Genomic DNA, 17,593 nt, shown 5'->3' on the forward strand with positions numbered 1-17,593 from the left:
GTTCGAAAGCACCCCCGGGGGCAAGTAGATAAATAGGTACCGCTTACCAGCGGGAAGGTAAACGGCGTTTCCGTGTGCTGCGCTGGCTCGCCAGATGCAGCTTTGTCACGCTGGCCACGTGACCCGGAAGTGTCTCCGGACAGCGCTGGCCCCCGGTCTATAGATGTGAGATGGGCGCACAAACCCCAGAGTCTGTCAAGACTGGCCCGTTCGGGCAGGGGTACCTTTACCTTTACCTAATCTTAGGGCCAGGAAACAGATCTCACCTGAAGGTGATAATGATCGCTGTCTTCCTGGCCATCCTTCTTATCATATATTTTGTTTGTTTATAACCTCAGGGGTTGCCAAATGCACTCCTTTGTAGTTCTGTTTTGTTTACCCCAGAAATATGTGAGCGTAATTAGTTTTGGTAGTTTAACTTTGTTCCCAGGTGGGGTTTGTTGAAATGCTCAGAAGAAATCTGATTGGTTCTTACGAACACTCTGTAAAAAGCTCTTTTGTGAATAAAACGACCTGGGCCAGGGGCTAGAGGGAGAGAGACTATTATACCAGAGGCTTGCTGGTTCAAGCCTCTGTGTGTATTCTTATTAATCAGAGTCCAATCCTTCCTCAGTCCTGTTCTCACAGTGGCTGACCGGATGCCTGTGGGAAACCAGGGAGGGGAACATGAGTGCAAGAGCGACTCTCCCCTCCTGATGTTTCTGGCAAGTGGGATTCAGAAGCATTTCCTGCCTCCAGCTGTGGAGGGCAGAGCATGTGATGGCCTGGGACTCGGAACCAGAGGAGTCTGCACCGGATCCTCTGCCTCAGGCATCACCTGAACCAAGTCTGGGGCCTGATCCTGAAGAGTCCCAGTCTGCACAGGTTCCCCTGCAACAAACACCAGCTGGGCTGAGTCAGGGGCCTGATCCTGCCCTGACTCCAGATGCGGGGATGACCTCGTTGCCTCTGGCTGGGCCATCACTTACAGCTGCTCCACTACCAGTTGGGTCAGGGGAGGCTGAGGTGGCCCCTGGGTCTAGTAACCCACCAACGTCTCCCGAGCTGCAGAGACTGAGGTCTGGGAGAAGGAGAGACCTGAGTACTCGCAGGAGGAGTGCTCACCTTCAGGCGAGACGGGGAGGTGAGTTGCTGGGGGATAAGGACCGACCATTAACCCGACAAAGATAAAAGGCTGTCAGACCCCACCCCAGGTTGTGGGAGCAACATTGCTGTATGCCAGATCCTGCCTGAGATCCTGCGCCTGTCCTTGTCTGGTTTCCTGCCTCGTGTCCTGCCTTGGCCCTGTCGGACTGACTCCTAGCAGAACCTTCGGATTCTGGACCGGTCCTGGACCACGTTTCACGGGTTACCCCTGTGCCCAGTACAGAGCACACCCATCCTGGCTCTCCCCCCCCCTCCATGAATTTATCTAATGCTCTTTCCAGGTTAGGGGCCAGCCCTGCCTCCTGCCACCCACCCACCTAGCTCCTTCCGGCCAATCAGAGAGAGCTTTGCCAGCCTCCCACCTTATCAGCTCTCCTGCGTCAAGCCCAATCCAAGGCTATCCCTGCTGAGTCAGAGTCTGGGCTGCTTGCTCACAGCCTTTATAAATGCAGCAGCAAGGAGGACCCAGGAGAGAACACTCACCGACTCTGCAGCCAGCAGGGGAGTGGGCAGGAAGGCGGCCTGTCCTCACTCCCGACTGGACTTGCAAAGTCGTGACACACACACAAAACTTCTGCTATGGCAGAGATGCAGGATCGGTCCCAGCAGTGACAACTGGGCCCCGCGACCATGGGTGCCCGGGGATGTGGGTGCCCTGGCACCAAAATTTGTGGGTGTCTGGCCCCTTCACAGGGAATTTAATAATAATAATAATAATAATTTATTTATACCCCTCCCATCTGGCTGGGTTTCTCCAGCCACTCTGGGCTGCTTCCAATGGAATATTAAAATACAATAACCTATTAAACATTAAAAGCTTCCCTAAACAGGGCTGCCTTCAGATATCTTCTAAAAATCTGGTAGTTGTTGCTCTTTTTGACATCTGATGGGAGGGCGTTCCACAGGGAGGGCGCCACCACCGAGAAGGCCCTCTGCCCGGTTCCCTGTAACTTGGCTTCTCGCAATGAGGGAACCGCCAGAAGGCCCTCAGAGCTGGACCTCAGTGTCCGGGCAGAACAATGGGGGTGGAGACGCTCCTTCAGATATACTGGACCGAGGCCGTTTATGGAATCAGCACCTAGGATAGGCACCTTGGCCACCCAGGGAATCGGCACTAGGATAGGCCTGCTCTGTGGTCTCTTCCCCCTCCCCACTTCAGTAGCTGAAGCTTAGTCAAGCCAGGCAGGAACCCCCACCCCCCACCCCTGCAAACACACATAGAGGTCAGACCGCTGAGGACTTTTCCCTGGAGTAGCAGGAAAAGAACGACAGGCCAGGTCCAGGAGCGAAAGGACCCAAACACTGCTGCCAGAAAGGAGTGAAGGGGCTTAAGAAGGCCGGACTGCATTTTCCCTCCTGCATCCCCCCCACCCCTCCCTGCCTTCATCCCCCCCCCCATTTCAGGCAAGGGAAGGGGCCACACAGAGCAGGGAAGCCTCTCTTCCTTGCCCCTCCCCTGCACAAAGAACCTGCCAGCTCCTACAAGTGGATTTATTTTCCTTTCTGCTCAGTGGCCGGGGGTTTCAGCTGGAGCTAGGAGCCCAAAGCAGAGGTGGTCAGGATCCTGCCTGCAACCAGGCCAGAGAGGTTCGTTGCAGATTTGCCAGACACAGACTCCTCCCCATTCTGCTTCCACCAACCCAGGAGGAGAGCAGGGCATCGGCCTTCAGAAAAGCCCCTGGCTTCACCCAAGGCAACTAGGCACCCAGCTGACTCCAGGGGTCAGATCCAGACTTGGGGGGTGGGGTGGGCAGCCCCATCATTGCCACCTGGACCAGTCTGCTGTGATTTCCCAGGAGCGGGGGGGGGGGGCACGACTCACCATCAGGCAGAGGCTTCCAAGAGATGAGCTGCCTCCTTCGGAAACTTCGTGCAGCTGTGATGGCAACGCAGCAGAGAAGAAAAGCCCCAAGGAGGAGGAGGAGCTGCTGGAGGCAAAGGCCAAATCATTCCCACACCCAGGGGTGGGTCACAGATCCCTGGGAAAACGGAGTCTAGAATGCTAGAGTTGGGGGAACCCAAGGCTCATCAAGTCCAACCCCCTCCAATGCAGGAGTTGTCATCCAACTGCTTGGCTGACTGCGAGGCCGAGGGAGTCGCCCAGCACCCCCACCCACCTGGCAGAATCAGCACCCCCCTGCAGGAAGGAGGCACCCACCAGGGGGCATCGTGGGGGGCAAGTCGTAGGGGTGTCCAACTGAACCCTCCTGGGGGAAAGGGGAGTTTGCCAGCACAGGAGGGACGGATTGGCTAGGTGTTAATAGTAGTAGTAGTTGTAGTAGTAGCAGTAATTTATTTACACCCCACCCATCTGACTGGGTTTCCCCAGCCACTCTGGGCAGCTCCCAAAAGAACACTAAAAACAGAATACAACTTCAAACATTAAAAACTTCCCTAAACACGGCTGCCTTCAGATGTCTTCTAAAAGTCGGATAGTTGTTTACGTATTTCCTTGACATCTGATGGGAAGGCATTCCACAGGGCGGAAGCCACCACTGAGAAGGCCCTCTGCCTGGTTCCCTGTAACCTCACTTCTCGCAGGGAGGGAACTGCCATGAGGCCTTCAGAGCTGGACCTCAGTGTCCGGGCTGAATGATGGGGACGGAGATGCTCCTTCAGGTATACTGGGCATTTGAGGCCATTTAGGGCTTTAAAGGTCAGCACCAACACTTTGAATTGTGCCCAGAAACGTCCTGGGAGCCAATGTAGGTCTTTCAGGACCGGTGATATGGTCTCGGAGGCCGCTCCCAGTCCCTAGTTAATGCTTGCAATTCCTGCACTGTAGGGGGTTGGACTGGATGACCTTTGGGGTGCCTTCCAACTTTATGCTTCATACAGGTCCCAGGATATTTGAGACTTTGTGGGGGTTGGTAGTGGAGTCATTCCAGGGCCTCCCCAAGCGCGGAGGAGGGGACGGCTCAGCCGCTGGCATTTTGTGCTCCCCCGACACATCAGAACGTAGGGAATTGCCAGATACAGAGTCAGACCCCCTCGGTCCAGCTCAGCATCGCCTCCTCTGGGTTTCAGGCGGGAACTGACATTCTGCATCCCAAGCAGCTGCTCTTTCCCGCTGCGCTCTCCGGACCTGCCGAAGCCGGCAAGTCGCGCAGGCAAGAAAACACGCGCAGCCAGGGAGCAGGAAGAGACCCCTCCGACCTCCCCTCTGGAGAGCCCGGCTGCGCTTTCGAACCACAGACCACCACCCCCCCGGCCCGCGGGCGCCCCCGGGGTCCCTTCGCCCTGAAAGCCGCCGAGCCTACCTGCTCCGGGCCAGGTAGATCTCAAAGGTCCGGCAGCAGCGGCGGCGGGGTCGCTTAGACTTGAGCCGCTCGGCGCCCCCATTATCTGACGCCGCGGCGGTGGGGCCGCGCTGGGCCGGCGCGCAGCGGAGCCGCGGGATCCATTTCTGGAAGGGAAAAAGTAAACAGGGCGCAGGGGCAGTGGAGCAGCCTCTCTTCGGCCAGGCGCCCCCTGATCTGGCCGGGCAGGGAGAGGCTGATGCCCGCCGCCGGCTCGAAAGGGGAGCCCAGCTCGGCGGAGGCGCGCAAGATGCGCGCAGCGTCGGAGGCGCGCAGGAGCGCGGGGATCTCGGCGGGAAGGCTGCGCCCCAGAAGGGTCCCGGGACTCCGTCGGCCCCAGCACAGCCCTTCTCCGCCTCGGGAATGGGAGTGGGGGGCTTTGTCTCGGGCGCAGGTCGCGGCCCCTCCTGGGCAAGGGGCGCGCAGGGTGAGAGACAGACGACTGGCCCGCGCGGAGAGGAAGGCTGCCCTCCCAAAGAGCCCCTCTCCCACCTCGCCGGACCCGCGTACCTGGCGGGGTCTCCGGCGCGGCCGGCGCCGGCTCGGGCACACGCGTTGCTCTTTCGCCAGGCGCCTGCGCGGTGCTGCGGAGAGAGGGGGAGAGGCGCCCCCCCCACAGCCCTTATATGCGCCGCTCTCACGGCAGGGCAGCCCCACCGCTCGGAAATGGGGCGCTTCTGCGGCACGTGGGGATGGAGGCAGCGTCAGACTCCCAACCCGAGGCGCCCCGCGGAGATGGGACGCCCCGTCCTAAAAAAATAATAATAGCCAGAGACATTCCCCGCTCAGTTGCTGCGGAGGGCGGATTTGCACCCCACCCAAGGCAGCTTAGACCTGCGGGCCATGTGCTCAACAGTCCTTGGGGAGCTTTTGCTCGCGAGGAGGACAGCGGGAGAAGGGGCGATGGAGGATGGCGCATGGCCACCAAGGCTGGGAGTAGCCAACTAGGGAGCAGAGAAACGTGGGCAGTGTGGGGGCAGATCGTCTTTCAGAATAATGGCTGCCAAGTGCTGGGGCAGCGCAGTGGGGAGAGATCAACACCCTCCAGATCAGGGGTCAGCAACCTTTTTCAGCTGGTGCGGTCCACCTCCCTCAGACCTTGTGGGGGGCCGGACTATATTTTGAAGGGGGAAAATGAACGAATTCCTTTGCCCCACAAATCACCCAGAGATGCAATTTAAATAAAAGGACACATTCTACTCATGGGAAAACACGCTGATTCCTGGACCGTCTGCGGGCCAGACTGAGAAGGCGATTGGGCCGCATCCTGCCCCTGGGCCTTAGGTTGCCTAGCCCTGCTCCAGATCATAGGGTCACATGGGGCAAAGAGAGACTTGCATTGCCACGCGTTGAACTAGATCACTCATAGTCCCTTCCAACTCTACAATTCTGAACCTATGATTTTAAGGGGCTGATTTTAAGGTAGCAGCCCATCTAGGAAAAGGAAAACTCTGATCTTAAACCTCTGCTGCCTTGCGGGATATCTTCAGGAGAAGAGACGGCTAACAAATCCGAAGGCTAACAAATCCAGGGTGGAGTCCTTAAGGTGGTTGGATAGTGTCTTGTCCGCCTCCTTCCAGCAACTCCTGCAGTCCAGATGGTGCCAAACGTCTTGCTCTGCTTTCCTTGGGACCCCATCAGCCAGGCCAAGAGGAGGGTCTTGTAGTCTGGGCAACCCCCCCCCCCATGAACACAGCCCAGGCTTGCATCCCAGGGGGAGCCCACTTCAGTGCTGGTAACTCAGCCATTTGACTTCACCTGTCCCCCACGCGCAATGCCAATCATCATTCTAAGTCCCCCCCCATGAAGGACTGAGCTGTTGCTGTTGCTCCGTCCCTCTCCGCCCCCCAACCCCCAAACAGGAGGAGAGACCCAAGTGACACAGGCAGGGCAATTGCAGCAGCAAGGAAACGTTTAATTGGTTTTCTCGTTTTTTGTAAAAATTGGTTCAGTGGGTCTTCTTTTCCGTCCCCCCCGCCAGCCACCAAGCACAGCAGCCTCCCTCCTTGTGGCCCCCCCCCCCGGTCAGGTGCTGTTGGCCTGCTCCTGCTCAAAGAGCGCCATGGCCAGGTGGGATCGGGAGCCGAGTCCTTGCAGGTTGCTGAGGACGCAGCGGTGGTAGAGCTCCTCGCTCAGACGGGGGTTGCAGCCCCGCAAGACGTACTTCTGCGCCAGCCCCGGCTCCGCCGCCCGGAAGACGTGCAGCTCCGAGTAGCGCAGGAAGACGTCGAAGGCCTCCAGGCCCTCCAGAGCCTCCTCGCGGTCCAGCACGTCGGACGCCAGCCTTGCGCGGGCCGCCATGTAGTCTGCGTTGTAGAAGCAGGCCTCTGAGAAGGCCTGCCGGTCAAAGCGCCCATCACGAGGGAAGTCGGAGGCGGCCGAAGCGCCCCCACCGGCCGCCTGCTCGCCCCCGCGGAAGGCCAGCGCCGGGTTGAACTCCTGGAAGTGGACGGGGAAGAAGACCTGCCAGCTGCTGATGGCGTTCATGCGGCAGCGGTTGAGGACCTCGGCCGTGACCTCCGTCCAGACGCTGGCCAGGAAGAAGAGGGTGTCCACAGGGTGCTTCTTGGAGACGATGTCCATCAGCTTGACCTGGGAGGGGACCTCTGTCTTGACGCTGATCCAGGGAATCTTGACGTCCGAGTAGCGCCTCTCCAGCTCTGCCACCATGGCCTTGGCCCCGGCAAAGACGTCCACCTGCCCCACGCGCTGGGCGTCGTAGGGGTCGTAGACGAAGAGCAGGGTCAGGCGGGAGTTGTCCCTGGCGTCCAGGGCGTTGGTGGCAAAGGCATCCAGGAAGCCCCCCAGGAAGTCCAGCTCCGGCACGGTGAGGGGCAGCACCAGCTGCAGGCGGGTGGCCTCCGTGACGTAGGGCATGGGGATGATCTCCACCTGGCTGAGCGGGCGCAGGAGCTGGACGCGCTTGGAAAGGAGGTGGCTGTGGCCCTTCTGCGTCACGGCTTCCAGCAGCAGCTCCAGCTGGTACTCCATCCCCCGTGTGGGGTCGAAGCGGCGGTAGCCGTTGAGCAGCCGGCGCTTGCGGAAGCGCAGCTGCGGCTGGTAGCGCCGGTTCAGCTGCTCCAACGCCGCCTGCAAGATGTCCCCCACGTCCGCCTTGCTGGCCCCCTGCAGCTCGCACTTGGGGGCCCCGTCGGGGCAGGAGAAGAGGTGCTGCTCCGTGAAGTAGTCCCAGCCAATCACCTCAAAGCGGGACTTGGGGGAAAAGGGGGCGCTGACCCCCACGGGCCACGACAGCTCTGCCTCCCCCGACGGCATCAGCGCTGTCAGGTTGCGGATCTGAGCCTGCCAGGGAGAGAGGAGGAGAACCCCCGTTAAGACGTCCCCCGACCTTCTCCCTTGCCGCACTGAAGGAATGGGTTTCCCAAACCCAAAACTGACTGTGCAGGCAGTTTGAAATGGGCACCAAAATCCCTATTTTTCCTTAGCTAAAATCCATTAACGAGCTCTGAGTCAATGTATAAACAAAAACCCGGCTGTACAAACAAGTGTTCAGAGCCCTCTCCTTTATCAGTTTGTGATGGCAAGGATGACCTTGGCTGTTCCAGTGGAGTGGGGATGACATGCCTAGGTCTTATCTTATGTCCTGACGCACAGACCTAGTCCGGGAACAGCGCCAGAGTGTGTTCTTGGAGTTGGTGACCTCTTGCTCCAAGATAAGAGTAGGAACAGGAATACCCTTTTATGGTCAGAAGTACAGGAAGGAACACCCTTTTATGGTTAAAAATACCGGAGCAGGAACATCTGTGATGTCAACCTGCGTGTATAGGCTGATGTGGCTGGATTCCTGGGGAAGGGGGGAGAGGGTGCCTGGAGGATATATATACTGCATGAAATCTCTCATTTCTTTGGACTTGCTGTGGACTGACCTCGCAAGTGCCTTTCTGCTGTTCCAGAGAGCAGAAATAAAAAAACTCTTTCTCTGAACCAACCCTCGGTGTCATTTGACTTCCTTCCTCCTGTCCGGGAGCAACGCAGACCCAGTCGGTGAACTCCAATAAGGCTACAGCACAGCTGGACCACCCCGTGGCAGGGGCTGGAAAAGGGGGTTTCCAAAAAGTATAGCTCAGCCCGAAACAAAGGATGCTGACCGAATCTACAAGGCCTGGTGTGTCATGGACTGAACCAGTTGGGGTCAGAGGGAGAAGAAGGTGTGGGAAGCTGAAGAGGGGACAGGGCTTAGTGAGCAGGGGGAGTCTGTGGCAGAGGGCAGTACAGAATCAGAGGCAGAAGCTGAGGTGGGAGAGGAGGGAGGCCAAGAGGCAGAGAGGGAAGAAGCACAGGGCGTCTCCTCCTCCTCCTGCTGCAACACACTCCCTTCCCACCTTGTCTCCCAGAACCAGAAGAGGGCTGAAAAGGGCAGGGCAGCAGTAGGCTGCATGCAGGCACAGTCTCTAGTTGCTTGGATAAAGCCCTGAAGAGAAGGAGACTTAGAGATGGTTGTGGGGAGGCAGGTGACTTTCAGTCTTGGTAACTGATATAAATGATTGTGACTTTTATGCTTTGGATCAGATTGTCATTGCGTGTATGATCTTTGCTGTCTATTTTGTTGTTTCTTCAGCTTGTAAACTGCCTTGTGCATAGTAATAGCCAAAGGCAGAATACAAATTAAAAGTGAATTGAAATGAAATTCATGAGGGCGCTGGGAATGAACAGCTGGGCTCGCCAGGCCTGAAACTCATGGTGTTCTTGCTGACGAAGAGTTAGCACCTACTCTGAGTAGTGCCACAACTGCTGGTTGGCTCTTTGCAGCTAGACCCACCCAGTGGTCTCCAGCCCACCAGGCCCAACGTGTGATGACTCTCCTTCACTGGAGATTCCTAGGCAGAGGTTGGGGGGGGGCACCTGCCAGGGGTTCTGGAGCTGTGGCTTCTGGCCCTGAAGGGGGCTGGACTGGATGACCATTGTGGTCCCGTCCAAATCCGCAGTTCTGTAATAGTAGTAATAGTAATTTATTATTTGTACCCTGCCCATCTGGCCGGGTTAGTAGCGTGAGCTACCTTTGAAGGTCACCTGGAACCTACAACTAATCCAGAACGCGGCAGCTAGGCTGGTGACTGGGAGCAGCCGCTGAGACCACATAACACCGGTCTTGAAGACCTACACTAGCACCCAGTACGTTTCCGAGCACAATTCAAAGTGTTGGTGCTGACCTTGAAAGCCCTAAACGGCCTCAGTCCAGTATACCCGAAGGAGCGTCTCCACCCCCATCCTTCAGCCCCACAGACACTGAGGTCCAGCGCTGAGGGCCTTCTGGTGGTTCCCTCATTGCGAGAAGCAAAGCTACAGGGAACCAGGCAGAGGGCCTTCTCGGTAGTGGCGCCTGCCCTGTGGAACGCCCTCCCATCAGATGTCAAGGAGATAAACAACTATGACTTTTAGAAGACATCTGAAGGCAGCCCTGTTCAGGGAAGTTTTTAATGTGTGACATTTTAATGTATTTTTAATTCTTTGTTGGAAGCCGCCCAGAGTGAATATTGTTAGTGAATACAGTGGTGCCTCGCAAGACGAAAAGAATTAGTTCCGTGAGTCTTTTCGTCTTGCGATGTTTTGCATCTTGCGAAGCACGATCCGTCGCAACTGCGCCTCTTCAAGCGGCTTTTAAAAAAAAGCGCAAGACGTTTTCGTCTTGCAAAGCAAGCCCATAGGGAAATTCATCTAGCGAAGCAACGCAAAAACGGAAAACCCTTTCGTCTAGCGAGTTTTTCGTCTTGCGAGGCATTCGTCTTGCAGGGCACCACTGTATTATTAATATTATCATCTAAGAATGAAGCTGAGTTGCCAGAACTCCAGGCTCTCAGCCACCAACCCCATGATCCCAGCCTGGGCCCAGCAGCTGCCGCAGGCACCCCAAATCACGTTCATGCACCCCACTGTCAGCCCCCAGAAGCCTCCAGCTGCCCCTACTGGGAGATCCTCAGCTGAAGAAGGTGGAGCTTGCAGGGTCTTATCCTTCCAGCAGCTCCTTCGTAGTCTGAACCAAACCAAAAAGCAGACTTTCCGTTCCACCAGATGCTGTGTACAGAGAAGCGTGAGCAAAAGGATGACTTTGCATCCCCCTCCAGGGACACCCTGAGAATCAGGGACGCTTGGAGTCTCTGGTGTCACCCTGTTTGCTTCTGTGGAAGTGACCTTGCCTTAGAAGTCCCAGGATGCCGGGGTCTCCTCCCTGCCTTGCTGGAAGGTGACCCACAGCTGTTCCCCACCTTCCCTGCCTGAGACCAGTACCCAGCGGCCTCCATCCTCTCCAGTGAGAGAGTCTTGGGGGGTGTTGGGGGGTCTCTCCCCTCTTTACCTGCAGCTCCTCTATCTCTTGGTAGGTCTGCTCCAGCTTGATCCGGCTGAACCTCTTATGCAGGCGGTACATGAGGGTGGGCTCTGTGACGGGGTGCACGGCAATCGCTCCCCAAAAGTCTTCTCCCTCCTCCTTCTCTGGGTCCGCATTCTTGGCCAGTTCATAGGACAGGTAATTCTGACCCTAAGAGAGGGAGGAAATGATGGGTCCTTCTCTGCAGAAGTATTTGCATCAAAGACTTACTATCTGCTCCCTCTTTTTCCATCCCCAAAAGCAGGTGTGATGCAGATGTTCAATCCCCATCACAACCACCCTGCGAACCAAGTTAAGCTTGTGACCCAAAGTCTCCTAGCCTGTGTTCTCACTGAGCAGGAATTCGAACTCACCTCCAGGCTCCAATCTCCCAACATGTTCCCTGCAGCCACAGAGAGCCAGACAAAGGCAATACCAGCCGGCTCCCTTTGCTCTTCTGCACAAATCCTTCCTGGCTTTTCTCTCCCCCCCTACTTAAACTTCTCAGAATGTGGAGATTTGCCTTGGGACTGGTGTTGTCCCTTAAGACCAAGCAAGACACTACCATGGGGCTGTTGGGCAAGTGCAGGCCTCTTCGAAGCAGACAAGGTCTGCCTTAACCAACCCCTGTCTCCCAAGTCCCCCCTCACGGCCTCCCCAGCTATTAAAAAAACCCAGAGACAGAAGTAGCAAGTCGGAGGCTGAGCGAGCCCCACAGCATTCACTCAGGTGTCCCGCTGGGAGGGGCTCCAAAGCGTAAAGAGGGCACTGGCTTCCCTGGAGCAGCTCTGGCTCTGTGGGACTCCTGCCTGCCTGGCCTCATCTCCTAGCTTCTTCGCCCTGTGGGACTCATGCCAGGCTTCATCTCCCAGCCTCGGCCCTGTGGGAGTCCTGCCTGCCTAGCCTCAACTCCTAGCCTCTTGGCCCCTCTTGCCTCTGGACCTGTGGGACTCCTGCCTGCCTGCCTGCCTTGCTCCATCTCCTAGCCTCTTGGCCCCATGGGACTCCCAACTGCCTGCCTCCCTCCATGCCCCCATCTCCCAGCCCCTTGGCCCTGTGGGACTCGTGCCTGCCTCCCTCCCTCCATCTCCCAGCCCCTTGGCCCTGTGGGGCTCTTGTCTCTAGCCCTGTGGGACTCCTGCCTGCCTGCCTGCCTCCATCTCCCAGCCCTTTGGCCTTGTGGGACTCCTGCCTGCCTCCCTCCCTCCCTCCATCTCCCAGCCCCTTGGCCCTGTGGGACTCCTGCCTCCCTCCCTCCATCTCCCAGCCCCTTGGCCCTGTGGGACTCCTGCCTGCCTCCCTCCCTCCATCTCCCAGCCCCTTGGCCCTGTTTGACTCCTGCCTGCCTCCCTCCCTCCATCTCCCAGCCCCTTGGCCCTGTGGGACTCTTGTCTCTAGCCCCGTGGAACTCTCGCCTGCCCACCTGGTGCTGGGAGGTGCAGCTGGTGCCCAGGAAGTCTGCGAGGCAGCGGCCCAGCCACTCGTCCGGCCGCAGGCTGAGGATCTCGTTGCGGCAGCTGTCCAGGTGGGGGTGCAGCTTGAGGAGGAGACTGCGGGAGAGCAGGTAGCCGAAGCCGCCGTGGCAATAGCGCGCCTGCTCGTCCCCGCCAATGAACTCCTCCGCCCGGCCCAGGTAGACGTCCTGGTGGATGCTCAGGTGGGCCACCAGCGCCTTGAGCCGCTCCGGCTGGACGTAGGTGTCGTCCTGCATGACGAAGAACCAGTCGAAGTCGCCCCCAAAGTGCTGGTGGACGTAGCGCACCGTCTCGTACATGAGCCAGACGGGGCGCTCGTCCCCGTGCGACACCAGCGCCAGGCCGTGGGGCACCTTGGCCCCCCGCAGCCCCGTGAAGTACAGGAGGTGGGGGAAGTGGTGGGCGGCCGTCTTGTTGACGGCCACGGCCAGGGTGGCCAGGGTGGCCTTGGAGGTCAGCACGGCCACAAAGAGCCGCTCGCGGAAGCCCAGCTCCGTCTGGATGTAGCGCGTCCTGCGAAAGGAGAAGGAGAGCTTTTTGTCTCAAGGGGAAAGCGACAGAAGTAAAAAGGCACTTGAAACTGGGATACGATGCAGTGCAACATACAGATATGGTCTGGGCTGGAGTCAGGGGCAGGTCAGCAAGAAAGGAAGCAAATCTCCAGTGCCAGGGAAGGTAACAACAACAACAACAACAACAAATCATTTACTCACTGCCCATCTGACGGGGCAGCTTCCAGCAAATTATAAAAGCACAGTAAAGCATCACACATTAAAAACTTCCCTGTAAAGAGTTAACTCTTTATTCAAGGAAACAAAATGCAGCGGTGCCTTGGTTCTCAAACAGCTTAGCTGATGAACAAATCGGCTCACGAATGCTGCAAACCTAGAAGTAAGTCTTCCAGTTTTCGAACATTTTCTGGAAGCTGAACGTCTGATGCAGCTGTCGGCTATTCTGATTACGTTTGCGAACCAAGGTACCACCGTAGACTCAGCCTGGTGGTCTCAGCCACCATCCCCAGTAGGTGTTGCCCCGATGGAGCAGTTGCCAGGACTTAGGGGCCCTGCTCCCTCCCCCCCCCCCCCGCATGGCTGCGACCCTCCTGGATGTTTCCCAAGCAGCCTCCAGCTCTAACCTCTGTCTGACTCTCCTCAGTATCCTGCGCGTTCTTGGACACCAGGGAGGAGCAGAGCTTGTCATTGCGGGACGGGGAGACTCATGGATCCATTCAGTGCTGGAAACTCAAGATATATGAGCTAGGCACTTAAACCAGGGTTCCAGTTGCCCAAAGAGAATGCCTAGTTGCCATTTTGGGGCAAGGAGACTCTAAAGCCTTCTTTTTCAAAGGAGGGACTGACTGCGTCTCAGTTAAACATCTGGCTAGTTCAGAGGACTACCCCGACCTCGGTTAGGAGCTTTGAGAACTTAAAGAAGGAAAGCCCCGTCGATATGGGCCTGGGGAGCGCTGAAGGGGCCTGTGTTTCTGGCCTCTGGCTGAGGCAGCGCTCCTTCCCCGCTGGCCACCAACGGGGCCAAAGACCTCTCTGGGTGCAGCTGGAAGCCTGAGCTACTGCAACTCGGGGGAAGACTTACAACGCTGCTCCTGGGCACTTGCACCCCGCAGGTTCATTGGGGTACAGACAAAAGGAGGGCAAACTCTTTGTGAGCGTGAACGCTCCTCCCTCCCCACAGACCTGCATTGCAGCAGCAGCCCCTGGATCAGGGTGCATGGGACACTCGGGCCCGTTCTCCCGGGGAAAGGGCACCACCAGCTCACTGTTTAGGGAAGCTTTTGATGTTTGATGTATTACGGTATTTTAATATTTTGTTGGAAGCCGCCCAGAGTGACTGGGGAAGCCCAGCCAGATGGGCGGGGTATAAATAATAATAATAATAATAATAATAATAATAATAATAATAATAATTATTATTACTGTAGCTGAGCCATGCTCTCCCTGCCTCTACTCCCTTCCTGCAATGTGGGGAGCAGCTGCAGCAGCACCCAAGCGCGGTTGTCCCCAGCGCATGGGAAGCGCACCAAAGGAAAGCCCTGACCGAAGGTTATGAAATCACGCATGGCATGGGGAAAGTAGGAAAGGAAAAGTTTCCCTCCTTAGTCTCATGACACTAGAACTCATGGAAACCCCATGAAGCAGAATGTTGGTCAGGCACAGGGCAGAGAAAAAGAAGTATTTATTCACACAGCACGGAGTTAAACTGCGGAACTCCTGGCCACAAGAGGCAGGGATGGCAACCAATCTGGGTGGCTTTAAGAGAAGACTGGGCGAATTCATGGAGGAGGAGGAGGAGGAGAGGGCCATGAAGGGCTCTTAGCCAGGATGACTATGCTGTGCCTCCAGTGGGAGGGAGCAGGTGGTCTTGTGTTCAAATCCTGCTTGCAGGCTTCCCATAATAGGCATCTGATTGAACCCTGCGGATGCTGGACTAAAGGGACCAGCCAGGCAGACTCTTCTTCTGGAACCTCCAGGTACAGAGGCAGTCTATCTAGATTCCTAGTTCTCTTCTGAGAGTCTTTGCTTCCCCCAAAGCCAGAGGGCTTTGACCTGGCCACTGTGATCCACATGGCGGTCATCTCCAGACTGGATCATTGTCACTCGCTCTACGTGGGGCTGCCTTTGAGACTGATCCAGAAACTTCAGTGGGTGCAGAACGCCGTGGCGAGGTTCCTTACGGGGTCCTCGCTGCGGGATCACATTCACCCGGTGCTCTACCAGCTGCACTGGCTCCCGGTGGAGTACAGGATCAGGTTCAAGGTGCTGGTTTTAACCTTTAAAGCCCTATACGGCCTAGGACCCTCGTACCCAGTGGCGTAGCGTGGGGGGTGCCAGGGGTGCCAGCCGCACCGGGCGCAACATTTGGGGGGGCGCGTTTGGCCGCCCCCCTCGAGGAAGCGGGAACCTCTCCAAGGCGGGAGAGACCTCCTCCCGCCGCCAGCCTTCGGAAGGCTCCTCCGAAGCCTGGAGGTGGGGCGGAGAGACCTTCTCCCGCCGCCAGCCTTCGGAAGGCTGTCCTGAAGACTTGTGGTGGGAGCAGTGGCGTAGCGTGGGGGGTGCAGGGGGGGGCTGCCGCACCTGGCGCAACATCTGGGGGGGCGCGGAAGAGACTCGAGTGCTAAAATCCACGGGTTGGGGGCGCAAATTACTTGCCTTGCCCCGGGTGCTGAGAACCCACGCTACGCCACTGCTCGTACCTACGGGACTGCCCCTCCTGGTATGCCCCACGGAGGACCTTACGGTCTGCAAATAAAAACACCTTGGAGATCCCAGACCACAGGGAGCTTAGACTGGCCTCAACCAGAGCCAGGGCTTTTTCGGCCGTGGCCCCGATCTGGTGGAACGCTCTGTCCCAAGAGATTAGGGCCCTGTGGGACCTGACATCTTTCCTGCAAGACAGAGCTGTTCCACCAGGCCTTTGGCCAAGGCACAGCCTGACCCCCTCCTTTGGTCATCCTCACAGAACTCTATCCCAATGGTTGCCATTAATTTGATTTTGAACTGATTTTGAAAATGAATTGATTTTAGAATGTTGTGTTACTTTTATTGTTGTTAGCCGCTCTGAGCCCGGCTTCGGCTCGGGAGGATGGGACATAAATAAATATTATTATTATTATTATTATTATTATTATTATTATTATTTGGGACTGTTGGCAAAAGCCTTGCTTACCTGTGGCATGACAGTGCTCCTCCTCCTCCCCAAAGCCCCTGGAACCCAGCTCTGGGGAGAAGGCTGCTGCCCCCTCCAGCATAAGCGCCTTACCTGAGCACCTTCTTGTAGGGCTTGCTGGGGTCCCTGTAGTAAGGCACGATGCGCGGCTTGAACTCCTCCTGCGACTCCTCGCCCTCCTTCTTGCCCGGCCCCGCTCCTCCTCCTCCGGCCCCCGGCAGCCCCTCTCCGTCGGGCTGGCGCCCATGGCCCAGCGCAGCTCCGCCGGCGGCGTCGGCGCAAGAGTCTCCGGCGTCGCCCTGGATCCACGAGACGCGCAGGAGGCTCAGGCTGCAGCCCAGCGACAGCCCCAGCAGCAGCGGCAGCGCCGGGCGCAGCACCGCCAGCACCGTGGCCACGCGCATGGCCGGCGGCGGGCGCCCGGACGGGGCAGCCGGGGCTCCGCGACCATGGAGCGGCGAGCCGAGGGGCAGCGGGGCGCCTTGCCGGACGCGCCGTCCAGGGCCGGGGCCAAGCGCAGACCTGGGAGCGGGGAGGGAGGGAGGAAGGAAAGGGGTCACCGTGGAACAGCGGCACCCACCCCACGAAGCGCCCCCAGGAGGAGGGCAAGGGGACCACCCCGACCGCGCCGTCTAAGGCCGGGGCTAAGCGCAAACCTGGGAGCGGGGAGGGAGGGAGGAAGGAAAGGGGTCACCATGGCGCGCCTGGGCAGCACGGAAGACAGCGGCACCAACCCACAAGGCGCCCCCCGAAAGGGAGCGAGGAGACGGTGCGCCCGCCCGCGCCGTCTGAAGCGAGGGCTTCGGGCAGAGGGGGGGGGGGAGGTCAGGGAGGATGGGCGCCTGGACAGCAAGGAAGACAGCAGCCCCCGCCCCCACGAAGTGCCCCCAGGAGGAGGGCAAGGGGGCCACCCCACCCGCGCCGTCCAAGGCCGGGGCTAAGCGCAGACCTGGGAGCGGGGAGGGAGGGAGGAAGGAAGGGGGTCACCATGGAAGACAGCGGCACCCACCCCACGAAGTGCCCCCAGGAGGAGGGCAAGGGGACCACCCCCGACCGCGCTGTCTAAGGCCGAGGCCAAGCGCAGAACCGGGAGGGAGGAAAGAGGTCGGGACGGGCACCATCACCCCCGCCGAGAGGCGCCCCCTGGGGGGGGCAGGAAGGGGCCAGCGGGGTCCCTTAGCAGGAGGGGGCAGGCGCCAAGGAGGGGCAGAGGCCGGAGCGGGGCTGGCCGGCTGCTCTCCGCGGCTGCCCCGACGGGGCGGGCTGCCCCTTCCCCTCGGACGGAGGCGGCTTCCCCCTCGCTCCTGCCCGGCTCCCGGGGCTCACCTTCCGCCCCGGTCCTCCGCAGCTGGGCCGCGACACGTGTCTGGCGTTCACACGCTGCCCCCGTCCCCGCCAGGCGGCCTGCCGCGCTTCCTCCCGCTCCTCTTCTTCCGCCCCCGCGGCGCCTCCCTCCGGACTCCATTTCCCAAGGTGCGCCGCAGTCCGGCCAGACTCGCCTTCCCGGCGTGCCCCGGGGCCCGGCGGGCGCTGACGTCTCGCGCGGCCATTGGCGGAGGGGCGCGGCGTCGCGGGGCGGGGCCTGGGGTGCACGCGGCGGTGGCGGCGGCGGCAGCTGCTCTGTTGCGACAGGAGGGAAAGCGCGGCGCGGAGAGAGAGCGAGG

General features: G+C 58.7%; 1 protein-coding gene across 1 annotated transcript; it reads right to left on the minus strand.

The window, feature by feature from the left end:
- Positions 1 to 6,339: 6,339 nt before the first annotated feature.
- On the minus strand, positions 6,340 to 16,408 carry CHPF2 (chondroitin polymerizing factor 2). The gene is made up of 4 exons (XM_082192288.1): positions 16,023 to 16,408; positions 12,194 to 12,758; positions 10,759 to 10,941; positions 6,340 to 7,748 (listed from the first exon to the last, which is right to left on the minus strand). Exons 1-4 carry the CDS (start codon positions 16,331 to 16,333, stop codon positions 6,471 to 6,473), a joined length of 2,337 nt encoding a protein of 778 aa, XP_082048414.1. The 5' UTR covers positions 16,334 to 16,408; the 3' UTR covers positions 6,340 to 6,470.
- Positions 16,409 to 17,593: the final 1,185 nt, after the last annotated feature.

The sequence above is a fragment of the Podarcis vaucheri genome (assembly GCF_965113315.1).
Source record: "Podarcis vaucheri genome assembly, chromosome: 12".
NCBI classification, from domain to species: Eukaryota; Metazoa; Chordata; class Lepidosauria; order Squamata; family Lacertidae; genus Podarcis; species Podarcis vaucheri.